Source organism: Bacillus rossius, chromosome 1 (assembly GCF_032445375.1).
Source record: "Bacillus rossius redtenbacheri isolate Brsri chromosome 1, Brsri_v3, whole genome shotgun sequence".
NCBI classification, from domain to species: Eukaryota; Metazoa; Arthropoda; class Insecta; order Phasmatodea; family Bacillidae; genus Bacillus; species Bacillus rossius.
In genome coordinates, this window is record NC_086330.1 from 164,856,196 (window position 1) to 164,868,417 (window position 12,222).

Genomic DNA, 12,222 nt, shown 5'->3' on the forward strand with positions numbered 1-12,222 from the left:
AACATTTCCCTTTAACCAAACACGGAGAAATAGGATTTAATATTCCACAGGGACCATGAATCATATTTTTTGTTATCACCTCATGTAACAGTGGATCTTCATCATTATCGGGAATTTCTGCTGATATTACATCATCGATTTCATTCGGTCTTATCCTCTCAACCAACCAAATAAGGATATGTGCATGTGGCAATCCGCGCTTTTGCCACTCGACTGAATACATCCAACAACGCGTCTCTCCGAACACGCGATGCTTGACAAATGTTCCATGAGTAATTTTAATTTTCTTTTAAACACCCTTGTAGTGATGTCGTGGCGATTGATGGGTGATTGGCCAGGTCATAATTCTTGTCGAATTTCTGTCCACTGTGGTTTGCTCGTGAACGTGATAAAGAAATCTGGTATGCCATAATGACGTACATACGACATAGCATCTTGAGCGTATTCATGCATATTGGTGAAATAGACGGCGACATTTTAAGATGTTGTTGTTCTCATTTTCTCGAACCATCAGTCGGTATGAATAATAATTCATTTAACTTTTTTTTTTAGTTTCGGCGTCTGTAATTGGATTTATCATCTTCATTGAAAAATGATACCCATCTTCACCTTGCCAAAATAAGATAGGATATTGTAAAGAATTATATGATCGATATGTGTTTCGGAGACACGCTGCAGTTGATCGTTCCGCAGATGTAAAACAATATCTCTATTATCTAAATTTTCACCCACGACAACAAAAGTGTTTTCATCTATTGTTGGCGCATTCAAACGTCTTGCGTGTTGTCCTACAGGCGTCTTATCGGCTTTGATGACAATTTTGGTGGTTATCAGATGGCATGCGATCTAATGCGGTCTTGAATAATGCAACCAATTCGTTGTGTTGATGGAAAAATCTTTGGAGTTGTTCCACAGATGGTCTTTTCACTGAATTATTGTGTGCACAACGCTGATCGACTTGTCTTGATGAATCGCCCATAAAATAAATTTGCAAATATTTGTAGTCACTGTCCGGCGTTGGCAATAAGGAACATGTTTGATGATATGTTTGACCCTGAATCTTGAAAGTGGACATAAAATTATCTCGAATAATGTTTGTTGCACCAAATGAGGTAATTTGAAAGCAATTATTGTATTGCTGGAGTGAGTTAAAAAATGTTTGGAATCTGGCCCATTTCCAGAAATCAACGAATGTAGTGGGTCCAGTGGCGCTTCCAATGGCATTAATCCAGGGGCTTTATTTTTGAATTTCAATGCCTTGAAATGTGAACATACAACGTTCATAGGTCCAATAGCAACGATTTTCTGTGAACTGTAATCGATTGCCACGTTATAATTGAATGCAGCTCGATGTGGATAAAATGCAACATTCATATGTTCTTGATATCGATTCCGTTCATCTTCATTTCGCGCTTCGCGTTGCTCATCAGTTTGACTTGTTCTTAAATATCTTGGACTTGCGGCATTGCGAGTTCTGCGACCTATGTTTGTATGTCTACTTCTTGGCATTTTTAATATCAAAATTTCGACTGAAAATTATAAATGAACAAACTTAAAACTCCATAAATTTTTCGATTCCATCGACTGTGCAGTGTGCACTAAGAAATGAAAACCATAATTTATCAACAATATGCAAAATAAAAGCAAAATGGTTTAATTTTACCTTATCATTCCGACCAAGCAGCTGGGTAAGTGTTATAATTCGTTCTTAATCCCGACCATGGATTTCCATGATGAAGTCCTTGATTCCGACCGATACAACTAACTAACGCAAAGAGAATATAACGCTACGCTAGAATTATGCAATCTTTGAAAACGATATTGGCGATGTGCGATCTGCCTGAACAACTGACAGATAACTTTCAAACAACTGACAGTTATTTCAAACGTGCTTAGCAAATAGTATATAATGCTGGGGCTAAGGTTACATTAAAAAAAAGTTTATATTAAATATAGTTGTTAAGCTTTCTTAAATGTTCTAAGTTTCTGCGAAATTTTATTATTTTTTTAATGTAAGAACCTTCTACGAAGTATTATAAAAATTTTTAAAAAAGATAAATGAAATCGGTAAAGCCGTTCTCAAGTTATAGCATGACCAGGAGAAATAGGGTTTAATTTTTTATATATACATATTTGAATTTTGCCCGTGTTATAATCTCGAAGCATAATATAGATTTTAAAATCATGATAATAATTCGTAACCGTGAAATGCAGTCTCGTTGGTTGCCGTGTTTAAGGTTTCCGCGCACCGTGGAAGCAGCAGACGCGACAGTGCTCGTGCCACCGCGCCAGAGAAGCGCACCTGCACGATGCGCACGCTGAGGCCGGTCTCCTTGGCCAGCGCCTCGCGCACCTTGCGGCACGGCTTCGGGCTGACCTCGAAGGAGGCCTTGAAGGCGCGCCGCTGCTGCGTGGTGAGGATGGTGCGCGGCCGCTTGGGACCGCGGCGGCCGTCCTGGGCCCTGGCCGCCGGCACCAGCTCGTCGCAGGGGAAGTCACCTGCGGCAGCCACGTCCGCGCATCTTCATGCTGTATACTCGACCCACCATTTTCATGGCCGAATCAAATAAGTTAAGAACGTAAGTACTTCCCAAGGTCTTTGAAGTTGTGTACGAACAACTTTTTTATTGCAAACAATAGATAAAATATTTAATATCGTACACTACCACTACGAATTTAATTGCTGTAGCAAAATTATTTCTTTGAAATGGGGGGGAGGGGGTGTTTATTAACACACCACAAAAATATATAGGAAATAAATGTGTTAATCTCAGTTATTTAAATGAAATGGTTTTAAAAGGACAAAATACATGTTGGTTTTAGAACTTCGCCCATTTAAAAATAATACAGACGCTCAGTCTTCAATCTTAAATTCTGTCTCTATTATTTACGATAAAATTCTTGTTCATCCCTAACTTCAAAAACGTATTCCATTCCATAAGTCGTATGGAAGTTTTCAACTTACTTTGTCGTAATGAAACTGCAGCCGAAGTTTGTTGGTCGAATTCAGACTCACCGTGTAAATTAATGTTTAGATAAATTTACACCGTATGTCGTAAGGAAGACCTGAATGAATACACAAACACTCACAGAAAACCATGCCAAAATATGCCTATGCCAAATGTTAAATGCAATAACAGCACAGAGAATTCCGGGAATGAATTTAGTTTTATATCACAACACAGACAAACCCAGTGAGCTGGCAACGACGATACAATTTTGACTAGATCAGTAAACACCGACAAACCAAGAGCAAAGAAACAAACAGAGGACACCAAAGATGATCCAAAACAGATAATCTGGACAACACAACGGTAATGCAGCGACGCACATGCGAATCCAGCGATGACTCACAGTGTCAACTAGCAATGGTGTATGTCCAATATAATGTTTTAAATCAAACTTTCCCACTGGAAAAATCATTCAAATAACATGTTTAGTTGAATATTAATGTTAAACTGTTTTTAGGCAAAGATAAATTGTTTGGTCCCTAATGAATACATGTGTACTCTAAGATTTAAGATACCATATAGAAAGTTTTCGTAAACTATAAAACAATAGTTTTAAGTAAAAAAATCCTGAAAGTCTTTCAATTATCCAATATTCACTAAAACCACTTGTTCTCCTGGCCGTCTCCTGTAACTTCGTAACATGACAGACGCTTGAACTTGAACTTGAACTCATAAGAATTATCTTGGACAAATGACAAAGCCTTCAAAAACTTGTTAACTACATAGAAAACACTTAGTTTTCTTACACATGCAAGTTTATCCTCGTAACAACAAATACAATAATCAGAATCTAGAGTTGTTTCTACGAAGATCCAATTTTCATGAACTTCGATGAGCACTTCATTTACCTGTATTTGAGAGGGGCATTCTTCGTTAAAATTCCGTATATTTAATGTACTTTCAGTAACCAGCCGACACTCTGCCACTTCCCGGTGAATATCAACAGTCGTCATAGCCTTCTCGTTCTCAGCAATGTACATGTTCGAGAACTTATGACCCGAGACCTCGCAAAATTCGCGTTATTATTTGAAAATACGCTACAATGTATATCATATAATTGGATGTCACATCCATCAGGCCACTAAAAGAGACCTAATTAAAATTATTATTGAAAGCTGCACTAGAATGCATACCAAAGCACATTCGTACAAGTTCGCATTGGATCATAGGTAGTCCAAAATATCCTGAAGGACAAGGATCTAATCAAATCGTTTCAAGATTAATATGACCGAATAATATGCTACCCAGACAGAAGGTAGCAGAAAATGAACAGAAGACCCCTAATTTTTTGTGTGCCAGACAATAATGCCATTTTCACAGTTCTCTAATTATGGCTGAAGATAATTAATTTTCGATATGTTTTACCACTAAGCAGAGCTTCCAACATTTTGGCATTTCTTCCAAAAAAAAATATTGTGCCACTGTTTATGTTTACACGCCTTAAAACACCTCCAGCCAATGGCAAACTTTTCACGTGGTTACAACCACTCTGTTACTCTTTCCGGAGAGTGAGTAGGACTTTGGCATTTAGTCTGATAATAAAAATTGCCATGAAATTATTGGATATATATTTATGACTAGAGACACACGGATTTTGTGAATCCATTGAAACTATCTCCGAAGTCTGATCACCTGTGATCACGGCATCACCCAATGTCTACATTTAAAATATTTGATTTTTCATAGAACTGTTTTAACCAACTTTGGAACGAAGACTATCACTGAAACAATAGAGACTCGACTTACGACAAATGATTCTACAATGCAGGGTACGTTTTACAACAGGCTAGGCTCCATTTTCAAGTGCGCTTGGACAACTGGATACATTTTCATTGGCTCGCTTTTCCCATAGAGATACGGCAGCTTAAGATAGCCTACTAATGCCGGTATTCAAAGGCACAAAAAATAAGGGTTTAGGTGTTGAATATGTTACACCTGTTCCCTAACCATATTTCTAGTGCACGATAGGACACGGCCAGACCCTTATTTTTAGGAAACGGATTTCGGTGTCCTATGGTGGCCTACGGTGACATATCTGTTGCCCAAATTCTGTGCATGCGCCGAGTTCACATTTCGTTGATTTCATTCAGTTGGTGGACCCGTATCTGGGGTCATTATCTCGTATATATTCAATTTTGTGAATATCGGGGAACGTACCAAACATATTGGTATACCAAAGGAAACTTTATGGTAGCGAAACTATCTTGGAATAATTTTGTTTAATTTAATGGTCAAAACAAGAAATAATCGCTACTTAAAAAGTACTTATGAAAATTAGAATAACATCATTTAATTCGTGTGACAATGCTGGTATCCCTAGGATTTTTGCGGTAACAATTGTATAGATAGTAGCCAAACATCTGCTAGAATGCGTTGGAACCAGTTTCTAGCCTCACGCATGGCACCATTATTAAAACGGTTGCCGATCTGATTCATTAATGGGATACGGTTTGAACACGTTTTGGAACACGGCCCTCAAGTTAGCTTACGGCTGTATCTTAAAAAAGCAGTGCTTATTCGCTACCTTATCCGAACGTCTTGGAACACTGCCCTATATTTTTCCCATTCGCTGGTGTGGGAAGTGTCAAAATTTAGATACATAAAACAATAAAACGATGTATGGAAACGCAGATTATTTTTACAATAGAATTCATATTCAATTGATGAACGGTTTAAATTCAAACGTTTTTATCTTCGTGCTATTTTTGTGGTCATTTCACAGTTTATCTAGAGTACTCTTAGCAAATAGAAAACCACAAATAAAAGACACCCGGTTGAACCGTCTCACAAGTCAGAAGTCAGTGAACATGTGGCATTTTCCTGACTACGCAGAGGACAGGATATTATAACCTAAAGGTTAATGAAACCTAAAGATTTTCCATTCCCACTTTTGGCGAAAAATCAGGAGGAGATCGTGGATTCAATCAGCAGTAACGTGAACTTGAAGAACAAATACATCTGCTTTACTGTAATGGTCTTCTCTTGATACGTCCTAATAGATCTTGACTCAGTGATAAGGAAGAGAAGTAAAAAGTTGTCTAGATGTCAAAATCCTCTGGTTGTGATATCGAGCAGTGCGTATTCTAACGCATAGATTATATATAAGTGTATATATAACAGTTGATTCTAGCCACAAGTAAGGCTCTACTCTCCTTTACATACACAATACCCCCAGAGACATGATTGGCCACTGCCGCATCCACTGCATCGATTTGTATGAGATTTAGTTACAAGGCTTATTCTGATTTTTGTCTGACTCAGGGTCGTCTAGGGTTAGTTATAATAAACGTAATTAAGTCTACTTTGCTATCAAATTAATAATAAATATTATTATGCCATTTCTTATGATCGGAAACTGGTGACGGAAAGATTTGATTGACGTACGAATAAACCACAAATATTATATCGAGTTTTGGAACCAGCAGTATAAAAAAAGATGAAAAGTGGGTATGACAGTATACGGAGGCAGTCACAAAGCAGAAATATATTATCATATTTTACAATATATTGTGCAGTTAAGACAATAAACCACTAAACAGCAAATTTTGTGTCCCTACCTAATGATTTGTTTATTCACTGCATTTTCTGTCATGTAGCCATTCAATTTGTCCACGTGCAATACAGCACCCCAAGAACTATCGGTTTGGTTTGGGCCACAAACCCGCAAGATAAATATTCATACAGTGACTGTCTGAATTTTTTTTGGACGTTGATAACATTAACTACGGACAGAACTGAATTTCTTCTTGGCAGATGTAAATGCCACTAGAATGTAATTTTTCTGGATTTGACTTCATGCCACATTTAAAAACATTGTTTCTAAATTAATTAAACCTGGACTGTGCGGAGGCAAATATGAATGCTCCAAAAGTGTTCAGATGCGAGCGCCCGGGAAGCATTTACCACCCTTCTCCAGTCGCCATTGGACGTAAAAACGGAAATTTGGTCCTAATAGCCGTACTGTCGCCCTGATCGGCATGCACCGTGTACCTTGGGCGTACCCCTGCAGCATCTCGACCTCCTTCTCGTAGTCGGGGCGGCAGAAGAGCTGGCCCTGCTTCACGACGAACTGGTCGCCTTTCTGGAGGCGCGCCCCGCACACCACGCACACGAAGCAGCGCAGGTGGAACACGCTGTCGAGCGCGCGCATCACCAGCTCCTCGGGAGCCACGCGCTCCGCGCAGCCCAGGCACTTCTTCACGTACAGCCTGCCGCCACAGAACACCCAGGCCCTTCGTCAGGAACAGTCTGCGGCCACAGACACCCAGACACTTCCTCAGGTACAGTCTGTGGCCACAGAACATTCAGGCACTTAGCCAGGTATAGTCTGCGGCCACAGAACAACCAGTCACTACTTCAGGTATAGTCTGCGGCCACAGAACACCCAAGCACTTAGTCAGGAACAGTCTGCCGCCACAGACACCCAGACACTTCGTCAGGTACAGTCTGCGGCCACAGACACCCAGACAATACTTCAGGTATAGTCTGCGGCCACAGAACAACCAGTCACTACTTCAGGTATTGTCTGCGGCCACAGAACACCCAGGCATTTCGTCATGTACAATCTGCGGCCACAGAACACCCAAGCACTTCGTCAGGAACAGTCTGCGGCCACAGAACACCCAGGCACTTAGCCAGGTATAGTCTGCGGCCACAGAACAACCAGCCACTACTTCAGGTACAGTCTGCGGCCACAGAACATTCAGGCACTTAGCCAGGTATAGACTGTGGCCACAGAACACCCAGGTAATTTGTCAGGTATAGTTTGCGGCCACAGAACAACCAGAAACTTCGTCATGTACAGTCTGCTACTACAGACCACACAGTAGGTTAAACAGGTACAGTCTGGGGCCATAGAATATCTAAGAACAATTTGTTGTACATTCGGTGGCCTTAAACCATTCAGGATCTTCTTCAAATGCAACCCTGGGCACAAAACATCAAGACACGTCCTTACGCAAGGCGGCAGCCACATTGTACCCAGGCTCTTCTTCAGGTACAGACTGCTGCCACAGTATATCTAGGTACTTAGGTGCAGATGGCGACCACAGAATATTAGGAACTTAGTAAGTTACAGACTACAGTAATACAATATCTAGAAACTTAGATAAGAACAGAATAACTTGTAATTTAGTAAATAAAAAACTGCAGCCACAGAACACCCAGGCACTTCGTCAGGAACATATTGCGGTCAGAGAGAACACCAAGGCACTTCGCCAAGTACATCCTGCGGCCACAGAACACCCAGGCACTTCGTTAAGTACAGACTGCGGCCGCAAAACACTCAGGCACTTAGTTATTACGGACAGCGTACGCAACACAATTTTTAGGAACCAAAGTTACTAAATATCTTTATAATGATGGTTTATACTCAATTATTTAGTTTCTATGCCTAAATTATTTATATTCAAATAATTTATATAAAGACGTTATGAGTTATATACCTAAATATATTTTTTTAACTGATATTTCCTTTACAATATCCATGATTATTGAGCGAACTCAAAATAATATAAAATACCTTTATATAATACATAACAGCCCTATGTGGAGATGACCTAACCACTTTAATAGCGTTTTACTTTCTTTTTCTTAACTTTTTCCTTTCCACACAACGCGATAGAAGTGAATCGAATGTAAATAACACCGTCTAATAACTTATTTTACCATACAAAAAGAACCAAGCCCAAATAACTTATCTCAGTACTTTTCTGTTCATCTAAACTTAATCCAACGCTGTACCACAAAACCCAGCTTCAGCCAAACCAGATTTATTTCATAAACATTTACGTCAATCACTGTATTCTTATTCAGCAGTACCTAGGTTTAATCTCAGTACTATCGTCTTGATTTGGGTTTGCTTTAGCCAAAATCACTTCAAGAACATTCTTGAGTAGTTCCTCGCTTTAAAACTGTTATTCCAGTATCCCATTATTTATTTATTTTTTTTTGTGTTTCCACATTGAACGCTTTTTATATCGATTAGACACAAAATTAAGTAGAATCGCTCACTTTACTTACTCTATCAAAACGGGAAGTAAAACAATATTCAAATTTTGAGCTTATGTAATGAAAATTTTCACCCAGTAAAATCAAATTGTTGCACTCTCCACAGGATGTTAATGGGTAACGTATCCCTGTTGCTGTCCACAGTAAATTTAAAACCAACCAGTGTATAGCGGCCTACAGCAGACACCTACATGAGACGAAATATATATAAAACAATTAGCTTGTTTTTGATATATGGCAAATGTTCTTTGTCATTTATGGATATGGGTAAATAAAGGTTGAACAATAAAATGAAGCAGTCAAGAAGTAAACTTTCGCAGAAAATGTAATAGCATAGGCTATATATATCTAAGTTGACTATTCTCTTTCATTAATCCCCACTCCTCTGACTCATAAAAAAGAATGCCAGTGGGGATTAGTAACTGTCAATCTGGACGCTAATAAACTTTATCTGACCACTCATGAGAGCCATATGGCGGTGTACGACGAAGCCGTATGTTGCTGAGTGATTAAAAAATATTGTGTCAGTTCACCTGGAGCGAGAGTGCCTACTGTTCGTACGAAGAAGTTTTGATAATTTATGCATATTTAATAGGACTTTTCTGAGTATACCTAACAGGGACTGAATTTAGTCATTAGTTAGGCTATCCTTTCAGTAGACAATTCTAAAGTTATATGGCCAGTGTTACTTGGAAACATTTGTCATCAATTCACAAGACGGTACGGTACATACCTATTTACTTAAAAAAAATTCTCAATAACTTTAAATCATGCTTATAAAATAACATTTAAAAGTTTTTCATGATATAAAACTTTCTCGAAGATGGTAAGATAAAATACAAGCCAAATCCCCAAATTTATAACAATAATTCTGCCAATCAGAATACGTAGAATATTAACAACCTTAAAAAGACAATAGTTATAGGAGCTCTACCTTAATGTTATTTTAAGTGTCATCAAAAAGACTGACAGCAAAAATTCATTAATAAATATATTTCTTAAAATCTGGCCTGCAGTTGTTAGGTCTAATAGCAAATTTCTAATTCCACGCATACGTTCTATTTAAGTGTATTGAGGTTAATTCATCACGAAATGTTAATGTACATATGTGAGATACTTAACTATTTTTTTCTACTAAGCCTATATTTATGCTTTCCTCTCTACATAAATATGTCTCGTTCCAAATTACGTACAATGTTTACATTTATTAAGTTACAATTTCTGAACATTAATATAAATATTTGTCTTTTATATTACCGAATACTGAAAAGTTTATTTACTGTTATTGCAAGTAGGTGTGAAAATTTTAGACTCTAAAAATGGTGATTTATATTTGTTTAAAAATTAATTATGTTTTAGTTATAATATCTCATAATTTTTATATTTTATTGTTAAGTGTTAGATCAGGTGGTCAACACCTCAACTTCCCAACATGATAGAAAGGTTATTTTGTAAGAAGGAAGAATAAGTTAAAACTGTTATGATTCTGAATGTTGGATATTTTTAACAGAGCTGCGTTATGTGTCAGCACTCCCCTTAAGGCTTCGTGCATTTCCCGAGTGTATTCTTATGGTGGACTTTGAGAGACAGAAAAATACTTTAAAGGTATTCATTATACTTTGTCTCTATGACTTTATCAGCGAGATTTAATCCTAAAGTTAGCAACGGGTTGCTTTGAAAGCGGCAGAGCTACATTTTCCGGACTTTCGTATAGTGCCACCTTAATCCCGATAAACACTCTCGCAAAAATCTGTCATTTTGGGAAGCAATGTTTAAGCAGGATTTGCGGTCATTATGCTTCAAACGAAGCCGGAGAGATAGCTCGACTAATCTTAATCCTTTCGGGAGCAGTATATATATTCCCCCAGGAATTACCACGCCTGATGAAACAGTATCAAACGCACCACCAAAGTAATTGGTGTATTTGTATTTGTACATTAATGAAACAAATATGTTATATGAATAAATATATATATAAATAAAAATGTACTTTTGTCTACAAAGAAAATATTATCATGCTTTTTTAAACACAAAATATAATATGAAACAACGGTTTAAATAAATAATATATATAAATAAATACTTTTTACTACAAAGAAAAAATCTTGCTTTTATAAAAATTGGAAAAGAAGTTTAATATGCCAAACTTAAGAAAAAAACAGAAAACATGATCATAACTACACAAACGAATATAGATACACAGGACAGAAAAAAATTCTACAGACCACGCAAGGAAGCGATAAATTTTAAGTAGTGAATTTTTCGTTGGGAAAATAGTCAAACAGAAAATAAAATCAAAATTCCCTGTAAAAATTCACTGTGACTCCATATTACCGCAAATATTTTTTTGGCACAAATCACTTTTTTGTATGATTACACGCTGTACGTGGTTTTGAAAACATTACACCATGCCTAAAGGCCTAAATCGGGTGGCTAAAATGATAACCTAACAAACGTCTACGTATAAAAACGTCACACTCAACCATGACTAACCTGATTTTCAAACCCATAATACACCTAGTGACCTCAGACCGGCATATGTCGCTAAGGTCCAAAATTCTCAAGTGAGACATTGCAATGCTAGCCTTAACCAAGTTCTTACTTTCGTCAATATTAATCCCACTACTCGAGCACGATGCACATGTTCTTTCTTTATTTGACTTTTATTTGGAGCAATTAATACAGGTACGCCTTCTCTTACACAGAACCATGATACATAATTAATGAGATTACTAATGTAATAATTATGGATTCAAACATGAAAATTCATACTAACAAATTACAAATAACAGCAATTACTGATGAATCATCTAAGTTTAGTAGTAACATAAACCATACAAAAATGTATTTAAATTAAAAAAATATAATTCAATACTAACCTAAAACATATTAAATATGGTTTTAAATAGAAAAAATATGAACATGATTAAAATTCGTATTATGATACTGTCAATCTCTCACACGCCCATTCATTCAGTATTCCCTCAGTTACGTGTCTGTGAACTTAGAGAGCCAAAGTTTTTTTTCAAGAAGATTTCTTTTAATATCTGGCAGACCGTTGGTGTCCAGCACCCTGGTCTAGACTGTTTCGGAGGCGAGATGCAGTAACTGTGAAGGATTTCGACATTATTTTGGTTTTATGCATGAGCAGTAAAATTTCACGATTAGATTTTGAACAGGTCCGAAGACTGTGACGGAAGCT

The 12,222-nt window shown here is 37.5% G+C and overlaps 1 protein-coding gene across 1 annotated transcript in view; it reads right to left on the reverse strand.

Moving 5' to 3' along the window:
* The window catches only part of LOC134538821 (LIM homeobox transcription factor 1-alpha-like), a 189,568-nt gene that overhangs the window by 51,407 nt on the left and 125,939 nt on the right, over nucleotides 1-12,222 (reverse strand). Inside the window, exons 5-6 of the mRNA XM_063380378.1 lie at nucleotides 6,993-7,219; nucleotides 2,303-2,499 (exon numbers count right to left, since the gene is read on the reverse strand). Of these exons, the coding sequence (XP_063236448.1) occupies nucleotides 2,303-2,499; nucleotides 6,993-7,219 (424 nt within the window). The remainder of the gene's footprint in view (nucleotides 1-2,302; nucleotides 2,500-6,992; nucleotides 7,220-12,222) is intronic.